The sequence below is a fragment of the Uloborus diversus genome, unplaced genomic scaffold (genome assembly GCF_026930045.1).
Source record: "Uloborus diversus isolate 005 unplaced genomic scaffold, Udiv.v.3.1 scaffold_13, whole genome shotgun sequence".
In the NCBI taxonomy this organism is placed as follows: Eukaryota; Metazoa; Arthropoda; class Arachnida; order Araneae; family Uloboridae; genus Uloborus; species Uloborus diversus.
The window spans coordinates 3708276-3733079 of record NW_026557987.1 but is presented as its reverse complement, the minus strand read 5'-3'; the positions used below and the strand labels follow the sequence as shown (position 1 = coordinate 3733079).

Here is a 24804-nt window from a genome sequence, read left to right as displayed (position 1 = left end):
AAAAGATTCGATGAAATAATCTAATGTTTTTTTCTTTATTAAGCCTATTTCTGTAAGCTTGGTTCTCACTAAAAAGTATGTAACAAAATAAGTGTAAAAAATTTCTTGATTACAACACTCAAGAATTGCAGTTAATCTTAAAATCTTCATATTTAGGTTAATTTTAAAGCAGCCAATAAAATTTAAATTAAAAATTTAGCGAAGAAGAAATATAGGTATAGTAAAAGCTATTCGTACAAATTTGTATACCGCCGCGTTTTGTGTAAAATTAGCTCCTGACGCATATGTGCCATATTTTCGTTGAAATTTTATTGATGAAATATAATGTAAAATATATTCGTGAAAATTTTCAGAATTAAAGTATTTATATTTTTTATAAACTCTGAAATTAACTTTGGGTGTCATCTACTAGATGGATGTCTCCAGGGGCAAACCACTCCCTCGCAAGCACTTGGATTTAGAAAAAAAGTTTTTTTTCTCTCAAGTTACAGCTTTCAAAAATTGAAAGCACACGATTTGATCAATATATATTTGTTAAACATTAAAGGGGGGCAAATTACAGATAATCATTTTCAAAATTTTTAAAAGGGATTTTTAAGTCATCTCACTTTTTAACTCGTAACTATTGGAAAGTTTGATTTTTAAATTGAATTTCTAACGTTGTATGACGTCTTGGGTTTACAATAAAAAACAAAATGCTAAATTTTCATAAAAAGGAATTAATATTTCAATCTCTGTTAAGAGGTTTTCCCCCTTCCCTTGAATGGAGAGAGGGAGTTTAAAAAATACAATTAAAAAAATTTAAAAAAAATCCGGAGTCGGAGTCGGGCGTTTCAAAATCCAGGAGTCGGAGTCGGCCATTTTCCTTCCGACTCCGCAGCCCTGGTAACAAGGAGACCGCAAACCCATTTTTAAAGCAAAATAATTGATAACAATTTGAGACATCCATTATAATCTTGTCTTTCATAAATCCCACAATTTTAAATTTATAGTCTAAATATTTTGACTAAAATAACAGAAACTATGAAAGGTTTTGCAGAAGTTAATTTTTTTTTTTTTTGACACAAAAATATCAATCAGAAGTTATCGTAACTGTAGAAAAAATGGCAAGTACATTTTGAAACGCGATGTTTTGATTCTTTTAGCGCAGCAAAACCTAATCAATTGTCAGAAAAGTATTCCTTCTGTATGCCAATCTCAGTACATTTCTTTTTGGTGCTGAATGGCAACTTATAAATTGTTATGTTTCCGATTCTAAAATTCCTTAATACAATCAACTATTCAGCTCAAACTACAAGGAGAGTAAAGTCAACTAACCAAAAATTCTGAAACATCCATGTCCATGAATATCTAACTAATAAACAAACTTTAACTTAACACATTTCAAACTTTATGTGTGCTAATACAACTTTTGCTATTTGCTTTGCAAATTAAAAAAAAAAAAGTTCAGATTATGTTGCAGATTAAACAAAATTGAAAGGTGTAGAGGTTTTTAAGAAATGAGATACAATCAAACCTCATCATCGAGACACCCGGATTTCTCGTCACTTTTAAGTCCAGAACTTTTGGCATATAAACCTAATGTTGAGTGGCTTTGGATTTTACGACGTTTACAATGTTTTATGATGAAACTCTGGTTACCACGACACTTTGAGCTGCTCTGACAGGATAGAATTTTTCTTTTTGATTGAAATATTGTCAGTAAAATAGTGAAAACATCTGAAGAAAGACCACACAGTTATGGTAGGGGAGATAGCGACAGCTTTTAATACATTACTAGCTGCGTGCCCGGCGTTGCACGAGCTATAAAAAAAATGAAAGAGATGTCCAATTGATGTTTTTGTATTACTCTGACATCAGTTTCTAAAACGCTAAGGAGTAAATAAATACGCGTAATGCAAGGTTTGGAAAACACCAGTAGAGCATATTTTTGACAAAAATCCCTTAAACTTTAATCATAGTAATCAATGATACAAGTTATGAGTATTTTTAATTAGCACAAAAGATAAAAATATATGCATTACTACTCTAATCTGTGCTCACGTTAAAATGAATTACATCTGATAGACTATACGTAAAATATTTATGTACAATTACAATCAGCTTTTTACATAAAATGACACATACTTTTTGGTTGATTACGTGAAACTAAAGCACCGAGACTTACTAAATACCAATGAGCATTAATTTAATATCAAGTCATCAGATTCCAATTAAGCTTTAGTTAAAATCCTTAAAAACAATAATTTTTGTTCAACTCTGTTTCACTTAAAGTAATCCAAACAATCTTAATGTAACGTGTTTTTTTAATGATACAAACTGTGTTTCAAAAATAGAAACAGGAAGGAAAAAGAGAGTTCAATTCGAAAACTCACCCATGTGATGGTAAAAAGTCTAACAAAATAAACATAATTAGTCGAACATCCTAAATGTACCAAAATATGAGGCCGGTGAATGATAAACTTACACTACAATCAATAAACATCACTAAAGAAACATTTTTGATATGCTTAAAAGAGTTCAGAATGTTAAATGTAAAAAATAAAACAAGGACAGACGATAAAATAAAGGCTATGTCCGAATAGAGCAACCAATTTTAAACTAATTTAAAATAAAATTCTAGATGGAAACATTGTTTTAAGAGTTGGACAGCAGCCAAAAAAATCTCTTTTAAAACAATTTTTAGAATTTTATTTGCTCTCCCATTTGCAATATGATAACAGTAAAGAAATAACAATTCCTGAATAACGTTGTTGTTAATTAATGTTTTAATTAATATCTCCGCTAATTAAAGTCGCACAATTACGAGATCGGTCCTATTGTTTTCTTTGGAAAATTTCGAATTGATCGGTATCTCGTTTGACTCTCGATTCGCAGCGGTTCTCGAGAAGATCGATCTTCAGACAGACAGACGGACGCGAACAGATTTTTAATATTATAGTGGATTTATATAAAGCCAGAATTTTTTTAAATATTAGATTAGTGTACTTAAAAGAAGAAAACGTGAGTCTACGAAAAAGTTATCCTTGTAATAATTAATAAAAAATTTTGCAATATGTTGCAAAACTTTGTGAAATTGTTTTATATATATAAGGCTGAAACTCGGTAATTTTATTGATTATGTATAAACATAACGAAAAATATATGTCTATCGCATCCGAAGCGTTGCCATGCTGTGTCTACCACCCACGCAAGGTGTGAAAAAAATCAGTCAATTTTGACTTAAATATATAAGCCTAAATTTTTTTTAAAAATAATTGTTTGTATTGTATAAAATATAAAAACAAAAGTCTACCAGTTGTTTTATGTTGGCAACGCTTCGGATGCGATAGACATACATTTTTCGTTATGTTTATACGTAATTACCGAGTTTCAGCCTTATATATATATATATATATATATATATAAAACAATTTCACAAAGTTTTGGAGCATATAGCAAAATTTTTTATTAATTATTGCAAGGATAACTTTTTCGTAGACTCGCGTTTTCTTCTTTTAAGTAAACTAATCTAATATTTAAAAAAATTCTGGCTTTATATAAATAATGCATTAAAAACTGTCGCTATCTCCCCTATTATTACCTTTAAATGTAGTCAGTCATTGTAAGCTTCTCCCATGAGAATAAGAGATAAGAGCTTCTTATTAGACTAGAAAATTGCTCTTTAAGGTATGAGGGATGAAAATTGCTTCTACATTTGAATGAGGCAATTGCCTGTTAGGTGATATTTTGATAGCTGAAATTTCAACCCTAACTCTAGTGAATTAACCCTCAACCCCAGTAGATAGTGTTCATTGTTGACCATTTTTTCTTTTTGTTTCTTCTTTTCCCTGAAATGAGACTTACCCGTAAAACAGTTAATTGACCGATCCAGTTCAGCCTTGTCAAAAAAAAAAAAAAAAAACTCTGCATACCAAACATTACCAAAAAATGTTATCAAGTTATCATACGAGTTTCATTGTTGATGACATCAGAGCGTTACTCAATCAGTGAATTTGCTATTATATGTATGAGGATTGAGAAGAAGCACACAACCTCCGATTATAGAAACAAATCAGACCGATTTTTGAATGGTGGGGATTAGTTCTCAGAACCTAATCAGCTTGTGGCCAAAAGCGAAGAATCCTTTAATTGGTTTCCTTCTCGCTGAACCCTTTTTTATTCACTTAAAAATCAACTGCATGGAAAGTACGAGAGTTAAAAATGTTATTTCTAAAATCTAAAACCAAGCAACCCTTATTGGAAAACATTTTAGAAACAATTAAAAAAAAAAAAAAAAAAGATTTTAGCCTTGCTTGCAAACAATTCAAAACTACATTAATTAAATTGAAGCAAAAACATCAAATTATGCTGGAATTAAAAGTTGTTTTTGCATTTTTTTCCAGCAGAAACGAAATAAGAAAGCTTGTACAATAAAGCTAAAACTTACAGTAGATAACCCCCCCCCCACCCAAAAAAAAATGAAAAATTTGCTGCAGTTGCTGCCCTTTACCTGCCCACGGCAGTATTCTTGCTAAGACGTTGCTCCGGCTATGACAGCACTTAGTTGACAGTCCTTCCAGTCATGTGACAACTAAGTTCGACTGTGTACTAATTTTTCGGTTGTATTAGTATTTTCGTGCTAGAGCATATAACTTACCTCCCACGAATTCAATCTTGAATCCTTATCTGCTGCTAACAGAAGATTCATAGTGTCTTTTGATACACCAGCTTTCAGGGCAATATTGACAACTTTTTCATCGATGGAAGGATATGTATCATAACTGGATGTTATATCCTAAATAAAAAAATAAGTTAACAACATTCAAACATTTTTTTAAACAAAAGTTAAACTGCAAACATCTAACAAACATAATCATAATCTATAAAAACTCTGTTAGAAGCATTAATTACATAGACTATAATTCTATGCAGCGAAATCCCATTACAAAAAACTTCCAGGGACCGCAAATTCTGCTTCGTGGAACTCCATAGTAATGTAATAGATATTGAATCGGGAATGAAAATGTATTTCGCTGAAACTGATATTTGACTGTATTGGCATTTGTTGTGACAGGATTTCACTGTATAAATCAGGGGTGGCCAACTAACCCTAAGAGCAAAAACACTCCCCCCCCCCCTAAATTTCAAAGACTCACCCAAAAAATTAAAAATATCTAAGAAATTTGCACAAACTTTCATGTCACGTTGGTATAGAGACCGCACCGGCTGGAAGATCGAATACAGTTACAATGTTTTGAAATGAATGTTATTCACCTAAGAAATAACTTACTTTTAAGAATGCATTGTTTCCTTCTTTACCCCCTCTCGCACTGTTAATTTGTCGTACTGCATGCCCAAGCATTTTCATGTTGTACCTAGAATTGTTAAATAGAAGAAGCATTGAGAGATTCAAAACGGGATTCGAATAAAATGAGCGAAATAAGAATGTTTGAAAAATTGATGATAATTATTACCTTCCCGAACTTTGGTACTCAAGGAGTGCTTCGGGTGGGTCGGCATATTTTCTTTTATTTACAGTAAGTAAAGCTCGTATTGCCCTGTGGTTTTCCTCTAACACAGCATACATCAGTGGGGTCAATTGCACGTCAACACTCCTACATGTATTCAGCTGAAAATGTAACATTCAGGAAGACATTGTAAATTATATAACAATCATATTTTGAAATTCATTTTCTAAATACAAATTTGTCACACAAAATAAGGGGGGAAGGATGAGCTTAAAATTATAGAACTGGAGGATGGGCATCAGTATAACTAAACTTTTTAACTGACAGGAAGCTAGAAAATTACTTCAGCTTTGGATAGCTGTAAAAAAGTTGAAAATCATGAGAGAGGTTGAAAAATTTAAGGCCAAGCAATGTTGGTTTAAATGTTAAGTTATTCATGTTGTGTACAAAACATCAGTTCTGCGTGATTCGAGGAAATTAATATCAGATAGGTATGCACAAATACCAGTCTTTTCATATCAAATGTTGTGTGCATCTCTCTCTAAGAATTGAGTTTCGTTTTTAGTATTATTTGACTCGTCAATACCACAGAGTCAACATACATTCAAACATTTAAATAAATTCACAAGGCTACCAATTGATAACAATGATTTTAAAAAAAAGTTAATATGAAAAAAAAGGGATGTGGTATAATAATACTTACAGAACATATTTTCTGAGTATCTTTTAATAGTGAGTCAAGCATTTTAATGTCTTTTAAAAGAATTGCACGAATGATTAGTTTGCTATGAGCAGATGAAGATACATATGGAATGGGTATGCTGCAAGAAAACAAGAATTTATTACTATCAAAACTTTTCAAATTTTACGCTTGAGCAAAGCAAACAGAATCAGATGTAAAAATAAGTATCGTGCACAAAACACGGACAGCAAATTTAAATAACAAAACACCTTACAGACCCCGAAGTGGTTTTTTGGGGGGAAAAAGTAGGAAATAAGGAATTAAAAATTAAAAAAGTAGGAAAATTAGGAAAAAAATCACTTAAAAAACTAGGAAAAAATAGGAAGAGATAAGAATAAACAGATTTAGTGTAAACTTTATTTCTAATGTAAAATAAACTAACAGTATTTTTGATTTAAAACTGTCCCAAAAATGAACTAACAGTACTTTTGAATTATTGAAGCGATTTAATGAAAGACCGAGTCAAATAACAAAACGAAAGAAACAAACTGACAATTTTCAATATGAAAAATAAACTAGTGGAAACAAAGGTACTAAATACAAAAATATGAAAATAAAATCCAAACAAAGAAACACCTTTCAACAATACAGTAATAAAAATTTCAAGAAGAAAAGAATAAAATGCAATATAGCGATCGAAATAATAATAATAATAATAATAAATAAAAATAATAATAATAATAATAAAACTCATATTTTGGTGCAATAAAACCATTTTTGTTAAAGATTTGTTTTGTCAAAAACGAAAAGATTCCTTCGAGAGCATCCATTTATCATTTGAAAATACTAACACTTTCAGTTCCTGTTGTCATAAACTATGATACAAAAAGCAAAGCAAATATTAAATTAGTTTTAGTTGAAAATAATCAGCAACTGACATGCGTTTTTGCATAAGCAGGGGCAGATGTTTGAGTTTGAAAAAAAAGGAAATAGACTATAAGTGCAGAACTAAAATAAATTTGTTCTTAAAAATATGGGACATAAAATTCATAATAAAATAATTAAACTAAATAAATAACGAAATAAGTAAACTAAAGAGTTTATATTATGTTATATATTTTTAGTATACAAGAAAATTTTTCTTTCAGGAACGTCATTTAGGGGGTCAGTGAGAAAAATTTCTCCCTTCCCTGGCTTTAGAAAATTAATGCTTAACTATAAGTTTGTGTGGTTTTTATCGTTTTTAGACAAAATTTGCATTCAGAACACATACTTCGCTAGCCATCCCCGGTGGAAAAATCAAAATGACAAGCCAGTTTTAATTTTTAATCACGCAATAAAAACGAATATTGTTTTATTGGTTTGATGATTTTTTACCTCCTTCTTCCAAAATTTTTGTCACGGAAAAAAAAGGGATAATCATGCATGGTAAACAATTCATTTCTCACCATACAACAAAAACATTCATCCGGAAATTGTTCACGAAATTGAGAGTGATGGGGGGAGGGGGGAGCAACTCCTCGGATATTGATGATATATCAGATTAAGAAATATATATTAAAAAGAAAAAGAAATACAGTACATATTTGCTTGTGGCTCTATCCCCCCCCCCTAACTTTAAAAAATGTGAAGAAATAAAAACGGTATCTTGCAATTAAATTGATTTCCGATTTTTCTCCAAAAATCGGAAACGTTTTGCCCATCTAGGTTTGGCCGAGTTTTTTTTTTTTGCAAATACATTCTTTGCAAAGAAAGAAACTGAAATTTTATAAATTTTATAATCATGTTTCCTATTTAGAATGAACAATAATCATATTTATGTATGAAAAAAGTTAGTTTCTGCGATTATTTTTGAAGTGTTCCGTTTTTGCGAATTTCTGTTATATGTCGCTTTTATTTTGTACTAACGTCAAGAAAATACACTGTTAAAACTACAGGATGCATTCGGCACCTTTCAGGGGAGAAACGCTTGTTCACCAGCGGCACCCAATACGGAGCCGAAATCGCACCTCTAAATAGGGTGAAAAACAGGCACCTTTTAAAAACTAGACAGCCGGAGTGAAAAAAAGGATCCTTCGGAGAGAGAAATGGCACCCTTACTATAGATCCTCCTCCCCCCTCCCCCGTATTGTGTGCGTTTTTAAATACAGTTGTGTACCTTTTTTTTCTTTTAGTTTTGTTTTGATTTATGATATTCTACGTTTTGGACATTTTTCACATTGAACTCGGTATTGGAAATGATTAAAACATGTAATTACAGCATTTGATCATATTTCAGAGTTTTCAACATAGTTAAGAAGTGCTCATAGCGTTAATTCATCTGATCGTGCTCTAACTCAGTGTTTCTCAACCTCTTTTGACCCACGGGCGCGGTAAAAGCAAATGAAAAACTTTGCGGACCGGTGAAATCTTTATCGTTTTCTTAAAAATTCATAAAATAAATAATATGAATAATAACTCTGGGGTCGTTAAAAAACATGTGAAAAAATTCAGGGTTCTGATGTTTTTTTTTTACAAAAAGTAATGTTAAAAATTAATAAAACAATAAATATCTACCCCTTCACTTGTATCAAAGATCTGTCACAAATACGTTATAATTTAAAAACGAGTAATTATTTAAAACATGTGAGAAATTATACATTTACTAAAACTTGACGTATTCCGAAAATGAAGCATAGCTGTACTTATGGATTATTTAAATGATGAGCCAAAAATATTCAGGGATATTACAATTACGGAAAAACAAAATCGTTTCATAAACGTTAATCAAGAGTAACAAAAGAAACTGCACATAAAGTTTTTCAACAGTTAAATAAAAAACCAAAAGAAAGTTCTAACGCTTTCGAGGACTGCTAACAGGAAATGATTCTAACACTTGAATGAAAAAGCAAAAAAAAAAGAAAAAAAGAGCTAGACTGAGAGAGATTTTTTTTTTCGCTATCTTTATGTTATAATCTACGAAGCACAAGAAACATTTTTATTAAGGTTCTTTTGGTGACTAATAAAAGCTGCTTATCGAGTATTCAAGAAAATAATGACAGATATTTTTATTAGCGTTTTGAATGATGGAAATTTCACGATAGTAACAGTAAACGAGAACTAGAAGACTAACGGTTACTGTGAAAAGCAATAAATGCACTTTTAAACACTTAACTATGTTTGAAAGCCCTAAAAGCTACAAAGTGATCAAAAGCTGTACTTACTTGTAATTTCGGATAATTAATCCTAGAAAAGTTGGGTTTTAATCCAATAGTGTACTTCATTCAATGTGAAAGACACACAAACGCAATCATCATTTGTCCGCCATATTGAGGTGGTTGAATGTATGTCTAAGGCAAAAAGCGCATGCGCAATGAGTCTTTCTGCGATTGCATGATGTTCTGGCTCCTCTGCTCTATTTTCTAGCCTGTGATGCACCTTCAGGCACTATGCTTTCAACTTAGAGGGAATATTTTCACTCGTCCGGAACCCCTGCTTTTAACAGTGTATGTGTACAGGTTTTTCAATTTTTGCTTCCTTACGTTCCTTTTAAGGTTTTACATTGCCTTTCTGTTTAAATAGAGCTCCATTTCCCTTGTAATCATCTATACAAAAAATTGGTGAATAGGAAATTCGGCTTTTCCCGCACTTTACACTCGGCCGTTTACTTTAATTAAAGCTTCTAATTAACGGGTAAGTAATATATAATTGCATTAGAATGTGTCGGTATCCACTTCTTTATTGTTTCGTTAGAACAGTAGGACTGAAGTCGGAGCGATAAAAAGAAAAGTCGATCATAAACGGAGCAATGGTAAAAAAGTCACTTGAGAAAATTTAACTTTTAAACACGCAGACGCCGCGGCGCTCCTTAAAGAAATTACTGTGGTCAGTCAATGTCAGTTTAGGAATGCCAATGTAGTCAGTTCAGGAACCGCTTGTTTCTTTTGTTTTTCAAATTTGAAACATGCAGAAAATTATGGGGGCGGCATGGTAAAAATAATAATCAATGCACAATTAGAAGTGCTATACTAAAGAAAGAAAAAGTAGGAAAAAAAAAGGAAAAAGTAGGAAAATAAGGACAGTGCTCTAAAAAATAGGAAAAAGTAGGAAAAATAGGAACTCTTCGGGGTCTGACCTTAATTTTTGATGTCAGATACATGAAGATAAGAAAACACAATTCATTTTATATACACTAGAATCTCGAAATTTCAAGCACTTCCATGAAGAATAACCTAAAATGAACAGCTCGATGATTGGTAAGCAACAGATACATCTTACAAAGTAAATAGTTGCTTCAATGATTTAAAAAAAATTAAAGTAAGCATATAGGTAATAGAGTTGCAGTGTTATATTTACCATCAAAATGGTACGGATTTCACCACACAGGAAATCAGAAAAAGCAAATAAAATAAAAGTTTAAAGATGAAAATTTTTAGTCACAAAAAAAAAAAAAAGTCTTTTCCAGATGAAGCAATAGGGGACAAAGGAATTCCCTTCTCTCAACATGGAAGATGTAGAGCAAAGTATTTTACAACAGTGCACCTTTGTGTTAAGTCAGTGTATTTTTTTGAAGTTCATTCAATTTTCTTAGTTAAATTACTCTATAATAGTTCCTTACAGAATACATACAGTACCGCAAATATTTTCTATTTATGTTCAGTAAACAATGAAAATTATTTTTTGTTAAAAAATGTAATAATTTATTGCAGCATTATATTTAGGGTACATTTAGGTCATGGAAATAAGCATACGAGTTATTATTTGCAGGGTTCGGTCATTAGTCAGGCAGAAAATGTTATTGATCTGGGTATCTTAATTAATCAGGATTTCAAGTTTAGTCAACAGTGGAGCACTGCAAGCAACAAAGCAAACAGAGTGCTTGGGTTTATCAATAGATCTATTTCAAACAGATCTAAGAAGGTTCTTTTGCCTTTATATTGGGAGTTTAGTAAGATTCTATTTGGATTATGCTACTCAGTTTTGATCTTCTTATCTCAGGAAAGATATTTCTGTATTGGAAAGGGTTCAAAGAAGGGTTACTAGACTAGTAAGGGGACTTTCAGACTTAGACTAGGATAACAAAATTAATAGGCTTAATATGTATAGCCCGGAGCAAAGGAGCAGAGGGGACATGATTCAGTTATTTAAATTTATAAAAAATGAATGATGTTAATGGATTAAAGTTTTGCAACAAAAGCAGGACGAAGGGTCAATGTTTTAAGCTATTCAAATCTCAGGCTAACCTGGAAATAGGAAAAATTACTTCTTCAGTAGGGTCGTGGGCACTTGGAACAGTTTACTGGAAGAGGCAGTAATGAGCAAGGGGGGGGGGGGGGTGGAAAGCTTTAAGAGGGCAATTGATCTTCATTGGGGACTAATAAACCGACTAGGACCAGCCTAGCTGGGCCCAGAGCCTGTTGCTGGTCGTCACATTTGTATTTGTATTGTAATGTATGTTATGCACAAACATAATTATGCAACCATTTATCTGATTACATGGCATGCTATTTCCCCGACTAGTCTTTTCTTGGTTATTTTCAAAAATCTGACTTTCTACAGCCTCATCTGCAAAATGAAAAGAAGAAAAAATAATAACAGCAATAGAGAACTTACTTCATTTCGAAAGTAGGATCTTTCTCAAAAACCGTAACTTTAGGATTAGGGTGCAACCTTTCTGCAATTTTCCTAACCTTTGTCACCGGTTTACCATCTTTATTTGAGACAATAATTCTACCACCTATTTAAAAAAGTAAAGACATAAAAAATGCATATCGTTATTTTGAAGGTAATATCAGAAATTGAAGTTACACTGAATCATAAAAAAACTGACATAATTTGAGGCCCCTGTTAGTAAAATTTAAATTGACTACAATTGCACTTATTTTAAATAATTGTTACGCAAAAAACGTTTCTTAAAAATAATGAAAAACAGTTTTTGTTGCTGTTTGACATGTTGATTACATTTGTAAACTCGATTTAAGAAAAATATATTTGAAAAATAATTCGGGGAAAAAAAACATTTTTGTTCAAAGCAAATAATTTAAATTGACTACAATTGCACTTATTTGAAATAATTGTTACGCAAGAAACGTCTCTTAAAAATAATGAAAAACAGCTTTTGTTGCTGTTTGACATGTTGAATACATTTGTAAACTCGATTTAGGAAAAATATATTTGAAAAATAATTCGGGGGAAAAAAACATTTTTGTTCAAAGCAAATAATTTAAATTGACTACAATTGCACTTATTTGAAATAATTGTTACGCAAAAAAACGTTTCTTAAAAATAATGAAAAACAGCTTTTGTTGCTGTTTGACATGTTGAATACATTTGTAAATTCGATTTAGGAAAAATATATTTGAAAAATAATTCGGGGGAAAAAAACATTTTTGTTCAAAGCAAATAATTTAAATTGACTACAATTGCACTTATTTGAAATAATTGTTACGCAAAAAAGTCTCTTAAAAATAATGAAAAACAGCTTTTGTTGCTGTTTGACATGTTGAATACATTTGTAAACTCGATTTAGGAAAAATATATTTGAAAAATAATTCGGGGGAAAAAAACATTTTTGTTCAAAGCAAATAATTTTGTGTTAAAGCAAATAATAAAAAATAGCAATAAAAAAAATAGAGAATATGGTATGGCTACAGAATAAATCAGTCTAGTGTTCCTAAATTAAAGCTAAAAAATTACGGTGCCATTCTAAGAGCTAAGGCACAATAGAAAATAAATTCTAAACAGTACAGTACAAATATACAGACTGCAGTTTGCCTTTGTTTTTGGCTCATCAGTCTGAAATTACCATAGCCAAACTTGCTGCAAATAACCTTATTTATGGACCCCAGGATGACTGTTCTAGACTGAAGAGCCTAAAACATGGCAGAACAGCAGTCTCAGGTATCTGTAATGGCATTTCCGTAGGTCATAACAATATTTTAGTGTGTTTGAATTTCAAAAATCAACTATTCCGATGAATCTTGTACCCACAAATTAGCATTTAAAACAATTTTGGAACTGTCAAGCTATGACCATTTTAACGAGAGTTAGAATAGAGCATTAATCTTCAGATCATAGATAAACTTAAGTACATTAAATACAAAATTAAAACTTTACCTTCTTTTTTCAATTTCACTTTAACTGTTTCTCTTGCTCGAAGTTTAACTCTTGCAGCTAATGTTTTCACCTTTTTTTCAGCTATACATGAAAGAAAAATATAAATGTTGTATTTTTATGTTAAACCAGTGAACAAATTCACACTAATATTAAGTTGGGATATACAGTACTGCCCGTTCATAGAAAAGTCAAAGGGACCAAATAAAAATTTATGAAGGGGATACATTCAAGGGTGTGCATATAAATTTTAAGACTCGTCCCAAATGACTTTTACAGGCCTCCTCCGTTATATTTAAATCCTCATTTTAAAAATCTTGGGCCTCCTTCAGGCTTGGGTCCACGCCAGATGTCAGCCCCCCCCCCCATGCACGCCCCTGATTATGTTACAGTCAAACATTTGCTATATAAACAGTAACTTTTTTTCATGGTATTAACAGGTTCAAAAACTCAAACATGCATTGCAAAATAGCACTTTTGCTCATCATCCAAACAAGAAGGAAATGTAATATTAAATTGGCACTTGAATTTTGTTCACTAGTTGCAAGGCTTTTGATGCCTTTTAATTTTTTTCAAACTATATTTTTAGACTAATGCACCTTTCAAAAGGCATAATTTAATTGAACAATTAATATCAATTAAGATCAGTAAGTCTTTAAAGATAGAGGGGAGGGGGAGGGGAGAATTGATTAAATAAATCTTCTTTAAAAGTAACCCCCCCCCCCTTCTACAAAATCAATTTAATATTTGTTACAATAACCAGTTTTTGTTTCAATAACCAGTAACTTAAGCCCTTCGAACCAGGGTTGGCCAGATTGGACCCAATGGTTTTTTTTTGAAAAACCCATTTAAAAAAAAAACCATTATTTACCCCACTTTTGGGTTTTTTAAAATTTTCTGAGAAGTTTTTATAAAAATTGATTAATTTAAATACTTTCACAATTATTTTTTATTTGTTCTTTATTACAGACAATGGACATAAAAAATGAATTTTGAACTTTAATTAGTATTTCTTAACTCTTGACTGCATTAAAAAAATACTTAAAAGATTTTAAATAAGTATATTTAACTTTTCTTTAACTGGTCAATAAATAACTCAAATTATCTTGACTAAGTCCTGTCACATCTGATTTTCTTAATATTTGTAGATTGTACAGAGGATACTACTCTAGCTAAAAGGCTTTTATGTGAATTATTTTCTGCAAACCAACACGTCACAAATCTCGAATAAACAAGGTATATTTTTTAGAAGTTAACAGGTTTCTCAAATGGTCGGACAGAAAACAGAATAGGATGTACAATATTTTCATTATCTTACGAAAAAGTTGAATATTTCTAACTCTGTACACAGAAATAGAAAAACAGGCAACATAAAGTTCAAAGAAATGTCTTGATTAAGCTGGAATTCAGTAAAAAGGGATTAAACTACTTGAGGTTCTACAGTAGTTCTGCATAACAAAATGAAATACAATAAAGTAAAATGCAAAAAAAAAAAAAAAAAAAAAATGTAGTAATTAAAAACTAACAATCGATTTTATCACTCGAGAAGTAACTTTGCCTTAACTGCTGATAATCGTGGAAAGTAAAAAATCTGAAACTTCACCATTCTTGGGTTTCGTCTTCTTTTATACTTTTCTTCAGAAAACGCTGAATTTTAGCTAGTTTTCCAGCCTTTTTTACCCCAAGACAATTTTTGTGCTTTGCCATATACTTACTCTACAATATGCTACAAGTACCCCACATTTTCCCTAAAAAAAAAGACAAAAAAACCACATTTCTTTTAAAAAAATCAGTTTTAGTTGGATTTTTTTGGTTTTATTTAAAAAAACCCAAAAAACCCTGAGCCCATGGGCTTTTAGAAAAAACCCCGGGTTTTTGCCAACCCTGCTTCGAACAAAACATACATGGGCACAAATCTGATAAGAAGGGAGAAATCTTCAGTTTGCTGAGTTCCAAAGTTAGGATCAAGTCAACTATACATAGCAACACTGCTACGTTGTCCAGAAGAAAGCATTTAACCTAGCAAAGATAACAGAAACTGCATTCAATACACCTACAATAATGTTACTTTTCCAAAGCTTTTAACATGGTAACCATCATACCCCCCCCCCCCTGAGGCTCAAAATCCTATGTACATGATCACACTTACAAAGGAAACTAACATTGCCCTTTATGACCCTTTAACTTCAAAGAAAAAAATAAAAAAAGAAAAAGAATCATATCCCCCCCCCCCCATGGAAAATTGCTCATTATGCCACTGAATAAAACCTACACAAAGAATAAGAGCAATCTAATAACATGATGGTTCATGTAAAGTAAGACAAAACAACGTAAGTAGAAGCACAAATTTGTAAATTACAGCAGACACGTGTTTCGGCGTTACAGGGAACGCCTTTTTCAATGCAAAAAAATAATGAGCTTATGGATGAAAAGACATCCGACAAAAGTCGACGTCTTTTGTCCCGACTTTTGTTGGATGTCTTTTCATCCATAAGCTTATTATTTTTTGCATTGAAAAAGGCGTTCCCTGTAACGCCGAACACGTGTCTGCTGTAATTTACAAATTTGTGCTTCTTCTAACGTTGTTTTGTCTTACTTTACTCATACCTGCCAACATTCAAAGAAAAAAATCCAGTAGATTTTTTAATGTAGCGCAATATCGCTTTTTTCCATGTTATTGAGGGGAAAATAGGGATTTTTTATTATCTCTTAAAGTACAATCGTATGCAAGTTCCTTGAGTCATATACACAGAGTTTAATTAATGAAAATATTAATTGGAAGAATAAAAGTTAAAGTAATACTTTTTCAATGAAAAGTTATTTAGGGAAAAAAAGAGTTTTAATTATCTGTAAAAATTCAATCATAGACAAGTTTTTTCAGGTCTTCAACAAGATTTAATTTACTTTTTTCGGCCACAAAGTGCCCGATAATAGCGGTCGTTTTGTGTACAGGAAGAAATGTTGTAACTAAGCAACATAGGCTTAGCGATGAGTGCGCGAAGCGAGATCGCAAATGTAAACAAGAACTGATGTTGCCAGATTCCAATGTGCTAAAGTTTCAAATTGAGTGGGAAACTTTCAAACCATGGAGTAAAAGCACTAAAACGATGTAAAAATTTATTTTAAAATGGTTTTTTTTTTTTCATTTTCGAGAAAATCCCTAAATGGAGGGATTTTTTTTTTTAGAGATTACTAAAAACCAGGAGATTTTCAATAAAAATCGGGGAGACCGGGAGAAATGTCAAAAATCCGGGAGTCTCCCGGAAAATCCAGTAGAGTTGGCAGGTATGCTTTACTATTCAGCACAAAGGTATTTATTTATCTTATGATGGTTCATGCTTGGCACCATTTTCTAGCAAAACAGTAATAATAAAACGAGATTACCAGTAGTGACAGCTCGTGTAATCTTTGGGGGTTGTTCCGGCCTCTTCGGGCGTCCTCTGTTTTTCAGTTGTGACACTTTGGTTTTCTGGTCTGTTTTTAGGGTTTCCTGTTGAAGCCTCAAGATTTCTTCCTCTTCTTTGCCAACTATCGAGACATCCACTACAAAGAAGGGAAGAGTTTTTCAATGAAGTTAAAAATTAAAACAGAGGAACAAATTTCGTACACAATGCTCTAACATTCATTCATCAGTAAATAGTTGGCATGAAGAAAATTTTTCTTTAAAAAATCAACTTGAGAGTATAAGTATAATCCAGTTAGCATCCTTGTAACAAATCCCACACAAAACACAAAAAATAAATGATGCAAAAATGACTAGCAATTTGCGATACACATGAAATGCAAACAGTTAAAGTTGCGTTTGTTGACCTCAACTGGTCAACCCGTGACTAACTGCAGCTTTCTATGATCTACTGGTCGGCCGCAGTTTAAGCTGTTGATTGGTTGATTGAATTGCTTGACATTTTTGACCAATAATAAGTATTTTTTTCACTGCGTGCTATTCGACTGACGTCATTAGCTGTCATGTAATCAACCAACTGGTAACTACTGGTCTAGGTCAGCGAATGTAGCCCAAGAGTTTTTAATTTAATACTTGCTTTCAAGTTAATTAAACTTTATGAATTTGAAAAAAATCGACAATTTTTTCAGTTTAAGATAAATTACACAAAAATGTTTTACAGTTAAGAATTTGAACGATTTTTTTTCTATATAAAGTCTCTGATATGATGTATTACTCTTCCAATCACTAAATTGATTGAATAAAAGATTTAGATCGATATAACTATTTTTCAAAAAAGAAAATAATCTAATTAAATTGGCACCAATAATGACAATAAACAAAGTCTTAAGCTGGTTTTAAAGTTAAATATAGTTTTTTTGTAAAAATTTATTTTTTAAACAAATGAATAAAATCAAAGAATTAAATGCTAATTCCTATAAAAGTTAGCAGTTTTTCAAACGAAGGAAGAAAGAAAGGAAAGGCAAGGAAAATGTTTCTTCCAAAAAAGTTATTAATTACTAAGAATTATTAAATTCTCTATACAGAAATAAAATAAAACAAATACATGATTAACCATAAGACAAAGTAGAACTAGTCATCTTAAACTTGGATACATCAAAGCAACTTTCATCCTTTAAAATAATTGAAATATTAAAAAAAAAAAGTTTGTAAACGGTTGAAATCTTAAACATGTAAAGCTATTTTCATACAAATTTTGGGTTTAAAAAGTCTGTTTCTACAAGTTGGGAAACATAAAAATTCAATTAAAACACTCAAAATGTTCTTCAAATTAACATAAACATTACTCAAAAAAAAAAAGGTAGAATATATATATATATATATATATATATATATATATATATATATATATATATATATATATATATATATATATATATATATATATATAAACATTCATCACATCCATGATTTCCTACACACTTAAGTGTTAAATTATTTAAAACTGACAAAGACTTTTTCTTTCTTTTTTTTAATTGTAATTCTTTTATTGCTGAATTGTTTAAAAATTTGTTGGGAAAATCCAATAAACAGAGATGTAGAGTATAGGACATGGGATGTCACGGATTTTAAATCAAAACATACTTTACTCACAGAAGATTTAATTCAAGTTTAGTTTTGCAATTAATAAGAACCTTACCTCCATCTGTTGTGACTTGTAATGGAGAAATATCTATGCCATTTTCAACATTTAGAGCTCTCTGTAATATGTTTAAGGTGCGTTGTCTTTCTTCTTTGGGAAGCATGAATTTATTTTTGTCTACCCTTTTCATCCGCAGGTTCGTCAAGACACATTCAAAATCTGGAACAAGATACAAGTGATCATTTCATATATAGATGTTAAAAGAATGCATTTTTTTTTTCATCAAATGAAAAAAGCAAAATATTGTGCACCAAATTGCGGTAATTTAAGGTGAGGGTGGACGTTGAAAATCACCAAAAAATGATTTTTATTCATTTTTTTTTTTTTTTAATTTTATAATATTGCTAGATCCCTTCCCTACACAAAGCCAAAAGAATTTTCCAATAAAATCAACATTTTAAAAAGTTATACATAAATTAATTATCATTAGAACCAAATATGGCTGCCATTTCGTGGTTCAAAATGGCCGCCGGAGACATTTAAATGCCCTTTAAACTGTTTGTTTACATATTACTACTTGTTTTTTCATCACTTTATATGATAAGCCACACTAAATAATATTATTCCAAGAAGATGCACTTCTACAGTTGCTTTAACTGTAACCGTATCTCTGACACAATCGACATTTGTTTACATTTAGCGACTGCGAGTTATAATTATTTTTCGAATCAACTTTTGTTGTTATTTCTTGTTGGTATCCGTTTTTTTGTTGTGATTTGTTGATTTTATTGTTATTATCTGTTACGTTGTTCTATATTAGTGATTGTTTTTGCATAGTTTAAATTTTTATTCAACATTTACGGTGAAATGGACTTGATTAGTTCACGCTACCGGAAACCTAAAGGTCGCCCTTCTAAGCGGCGAGCTGCTTGTGCTGCAAATGCTGCAAAACGTAAAAATGCAAGCACAAATCAAAATAACATTTTGTCGTCACCTGTGGATCAACCTAATTCTTCTAAATGTGCTGATATAAAGTCGCCTAGCAGCAGTATGCCCGAGAACATTACTATGATGTCGAAAGAAATGTGGAGCTCACTGTTGTGTGAATTGCCCTGCACTGAATGTGGGAGTAAATCATTAGATGTTTGTGCTAGCAACAAGTTTGGGTATGCATGTAAGATGGCAATTTTTTGCAAGGACTGTAACCATTGCTACTCTTCGGCCTTCAACACTCCACGAGAAAGTACATCAAAGAAGTTTCAACTGAACAAAAAACTCGTGGAATCATTTTTGGCAATTGGCAGAGGCTATGCTGCTTTGCAAACTTTTTCGATGGTCTTGGGAATACCAAATATGGATAAAAAGACCTTTGCTGCTTACGTAGAAACCCTTTCAAGTGAATCAAGTGAGACAAAAAAGAAGATTTTAAATGCCTCGAGGGATTACATTCGTAAAATAAATCTTGAGAATGGAGCAGTTGAAAATGATGGAGTCCTCGATATTTCAGTCTCATATGACGGTACGTGGCAAAAGCGAGGCCATACGTCGTTAAACGGGATTGGCATCGTTATCGACATGTTGACCGGTTTAGTCATAGACTACGAAGTTCTCAGCAAGTACTGCCCGGAATGCGTTTCTGCAGAAAGAGATTTGGGGAAGGAAAGCTGCGAATTCTATGTGTGGTTTGAGGGTCACAAAGGGACCGGCTGCCAGAAAAATTTCTTTGGCACCTCAAACAGCATGGAAATGCATGCTGCTGAGACCTTGTTTAGAAGAGCAACGGAACTCAACTTCAGATACGTTTCTCTTCTATCTGATGGTGATGCAAAAACTTTCACCCATTTGACTGAGCAAAACATCTACGATGATTTTGTGATAACGAAAGAGGAATGCATTAATCACGTGGCCAAGAGGCTACGAACTGGCCTGGAAAATAAAGTTAAAGAGTGGCGGGTGAAAGGCGTGACACTTGGAGGCAAGAAGTCTGGGAATTTAACTCAAGCCACAATTCAACGCCTCCAAAGTTACTACCGCAAAGCCATAAAAGACAATGCGCCGAACATTAAAAATATGAAAACTGCCATTTTAGCATCGTTGTATCACTGTGTCTCGACCGACAGCAAGCCTCAACACAGTAAGTGTCCGCAAGGAAAATCATCTTGGTGCTTCTATCAGAGAGCTTTGTCAAATCGCATGAAACCTCAAAGTCATAAGCATATGAAGACAAAGCTCTCTGAGGATGTTCTTGTAAAGATCCTGCCCGTTTATCAACGGTTAATAAATGATGAACTACTGTTACGTTGTACAGCTGCTAAAACGCAAAACCGCAATGAAAGCCTCCACAGCTGTATTTGGCAAAAGTGCCCAAAAGAAATATCAGGGTTCATACTGTATTTAGACGAAAAAATTCCATGACTTTTCCAAGACTTTTTCATGACTTCAATGAAAATTTTCATGACCTCGTTACACGAAGAGAATAGCACTATTTAATCTCAAACTTCGAGATATTTGGAAATGAGCATTAGCAAAACGTCTATATGAATGCCACAGCCTCATTGAAGCTCACTCGTAATGGAAAAAATATAAGTGCACACTTAAAAAAATTAAACTATTCTTATTTGTCTTTATCATATAAATTTAAGTAAAGTAAAAATGCGGTGAAGCGAATATGATGATGCTTAAATGTCTGATTTTTTTTTTTTTAAACAGGCAGAATGATATAGAAATTGACAAATGTTGAATGAATCATAACTAAGTTTCAATAAATTTGCTTCAAAAGTTACCTTTTAGTGTCAACAGTGCCTTTAATAACCCGCGTAATTTATCAGTATTTTGGTTCTTTAAAGTAAAGCCACATAGTTTAGTTCTTCATGTTTCTAAACAAGATTTTTTTAGAAAAAACCATTCAGCAAATGAATCAATCTTCAGATTCAAAAGTATATTTGTTTTGCTTACACATTTGCATATTTTCAAATGCATATAAATTAATAGGTTCAGAAATTCCAGAACGCGTTTAATTCCCGACATTGAACGTAATAGTGGGTAGAATGGATTAGTTTTGCGTGCCGTATGTTGGACACTACTGTTTTAGAGCATTAGAATTCCTCTTTTTCTGTATTCTATTGCCTGACTTTAGATCTTTATTTTCTAAAATATTCAACAAATTAAGATAAACTCTGATAAATTTAATAATAAAGTCCTTACGAGTGATGGAATCGAACTCGCATGCAATTGAATTGTTTTTTTTTTTTTTTTGAGTGGGCGTGGCAAAACTAAAAACGTTAAATTTTGCAACTACAGAATATGAAACATAAGAAATGTTGAAAATAACAGAAAATTAAAAATAAGTGATGTCCAGGCAGTAAAATCACACTGCAAAAAACGGCAAGCGGCTGCGACAGAAGTGGATGCAATGAGATTTCAAAATTTAGATTTGTTTTTTGGATCGTTCAATTTTCCATTTTTAATAGCTTTTATGTTCTATACTGTTAAATCACTCAAAATTTCTAATGCTCCTTTAGCTACTGTTCCTTTCTCTTTGTCCAGGACATTTTTCCATGACTTGAAATAAATTTCCATGACTTTCAATGAAAACTTCAATTTTCCATGACTTTTCCAGGTCTGAAATTCTGTGATTTGTTTTCCATGACTTTCCAGGATTTCCATGACCCGTACGAACCCTGAATATTCGTCACCAAAAAGAGGCTTGAATTGGCAGTTTTAGCTGCAGTGAGTGAATTTAATTTAGGGTGCACGGAAACTTTAACTCTAACATCTGACTGTAATTTGGCAGATGCATCTCTGGTTATTGCTCATCAAAAGGACAAAAGGCGTGAAACACAAAAAAACTGCGTTCAACTGCAGAAAGTAAACAGAAGCGTAATTTTAAAAAATATGCCAAAGTTTGTGCCAACAACCAGTTGAAAAAAAAAGAAGGTGTCACTTATTCAGCTGGTGCGTTTTAATTTGTGCTAAAAAATAAGAAACCAAAAAAGTTGCACCCATGCCTTAAATTACATTGGTTATGACCCTTACATGCGAAATGTAAACATCTTGTATAATAATATAGTAAAAGCTCTCAAACCTGAATTTAATTTCGCTTTGTCCATCTACTCCCTCAAATATTTTGTTCTACTCTAACGACAATTTCTGTCCCAAGTACTTACATTATTTCAAGTGTGTAAGATGAAGTGCTTCATTTAAGTTTCATTGTGAATAGCTGTATAATTGAAATCATTTACATCTGGTATAAGTTTTAATTGCCTGACATATGCTTTGTAAGCTGCAATACTTGATTTGATTATGAATAAAACTACTTTTGTGTACAACGGGCCTGTTTATACTAGAACATTTGTGTAAACTGTAAATAAATATCACATACATGCCTAACTTAAATTTGAATTCTAATACAAAAGTCATTGAAAACAAAAACTCGTACATTTTATTGTTACTTTTAAAATATAATGCATGAATATATGCAATTATAATAGTATTTTTCTACCATTTGGGTCTCCGATGAATACGCTGTGCAATGTTTTTTAGGATGAAACAACAATTTTTCTCTTTTTAATAAAAAATATATTTTTATGGAACCACATTTACTCAAGGTAAGTAATGTGTGCAAATATTTGGAATCTTTAACTTGAATTTATATTATACATGCACTGTAAAGTAATAAATTGTCGTTTTCTCACAATGTAGATTTTACACGACGCTTGATTTTCTAAATGTTCCCTGCGCAAAGTTATTTATTCAATATTCTTGCAATTTGGCTCAAATGAGATCAATAATGTTAGAAACAAATCTTGCTTATATTAAAGGTTCTATATGTATTATATTATGAGTTCTCAGAGCCATTTACAAGGGTCTCCGATGAAAAAACAACAAAAGCTTTTTTTCTTTTCGAAACCTATACTGCTAAATTTCATTGGTTGAAAATACAATTTTTTTTTAAAAAATGTAAAATGCATTTTTATGGAACCACATTTTCTCAAGGTAAGTAATGTGTCAAGATATTTGCAGTTTTGACTTGAATTTGTATTACCCATGCACCATAAAGTAATAAATTGTCGTTTTCTCACAAAATAGATTTCGCACAACGCGCAATTTTCAAAATGTTCCATGCGCAAAACTTTTTTTTCAATATTTTTGCAATTTGGCTCTAATGAGATCAAAAATGTAAGGAACAAATCTTGCTTACATTAAAGGCTCTATCTGCATTATATTATGAGTTCTCAGGGTCATTTACTACGAAAAGTCAATATTTTCCGTAAAAAATCAAGTAAAATTTGATGTAAAATTTTTTATGAACAAACTATTGTTAAAAATTTATGTTGAAGAAGCAACTTTTGTTTTATTAGATGTAAACTATGGTTTAAAAAAAGAAAAATGAAATTTAATTAAATTTTGCGACGCAGGGAGCAAATTTTAGATTTGGTTTAAAAAAGTTTAAAATTTAATAAATATTTAAAATTTTTGATATTTTTGAAAAAAAAAAGTGAGATGTCTTTATTCATTTAGAAATACATCAGGGTACAAAATTTTAAGTATGTCACTTAAAAAATAATTTTTTTCATTTTCAACATCCACCCTCCCCTTAAGGTGGAAACGCTGAATCGGTGTAATTGTCGCATCTTGAAAAATATGTGTCAAAAAAACTTTAAATGCTGAAAAAACCCTGCACTTGAAACCAGTTATTAACTCAACCATAGTACATCAGGGCATCAAATATCCATTAAAACGCATTTAAAAAAGAAACTAGAAAAAATTAACCATCTATACACAAGTATGGTTCTATCCCACCTCTTTTTTGGGGGAAATCAGATGCAGGTTTTTTTTTGGAAAAAAATCTTTACACAGAGAAAATTTTATAATCACACTTACGATCCAGAATGAGCAAAGATATTTCTGTAGGAAAAAGTTAAGTTTTCACGATTTTTTAAAATGATTCCTTTTTTGAGAGTACAATTTATGTTATCTGTTGCTTTTATTCTGAACCAGCATCAATAAAACACAGGTTTTTTAACTTTTTGCTTCGTTACATTCTATTTGAGATTTTAGATTCTTTTTTTTCGTAAAAAAGAACTCTGATTTTCTTGCTATATAACTATACGAAAAATTCGTCAACAGGGAATAAAGCTTTTCCTGCACTTTTCAAATAGTTGTATATTCACTGTAATTAAATCTTTTAATTAACAGTAGATAGCATATGATTGAATAAGAATGTGTCAGTATGTATTATTTTATTTCTTAGGTAAAAGGGCTGGACTAAAATCCGGGCGATAAAAGAAAAAGCAGAAAGGCCCACGCCCAAAAAATTTATTTCCAAAGAGGTAAATTCCACTGTACACGTTCCCACACGTGTACAGTGGACGTATACACGCATATATAAGTGTATATACACACATATACGGGTATACACGAGTTAATTCGTGGATACATCTAGTGCGTGTCTGGTACGTGTCTACTCACATATATATATATTGTGAAGAACGAGTATATACGTATGTACGTGCAAACACGATTATGTCCCGTA

General features: G+C 31.7%; 1 protein-coding gene across 1 annotated transcript in view; it reads right to left on the bottom strand.

Moving 5' to 3' along the window:
• Positions 1 to 24804, bottom strand: part of LOC129232581 (uncharacterized) — a gene marked incomplete in the record, with an annotated part of 160668 nt that overhangs the window by 110902 nt on the left and 24962 nt on the right. The window contains 8 exon segments of the mRNA XM_054866713.1: positions 4656 to 4777; positions 5273 to 5357; positions 5457 to 5611; positions 6154 to 6271; positions 11725 to 11848; positions 13228 to 13308; positions 16609 to 16767; positions 18327 to 18488. Coding sequence (XP_054722688.1) covers positions 4656 to 4777; positions 5273 to 5357; positions 5457 to 5611; positions 6154 to 6271; positions 11725 to 11848; positions 13228 to 13308; positions 16609 to 16767; positions 18327 to 18488 — 1006 coding nt within the window.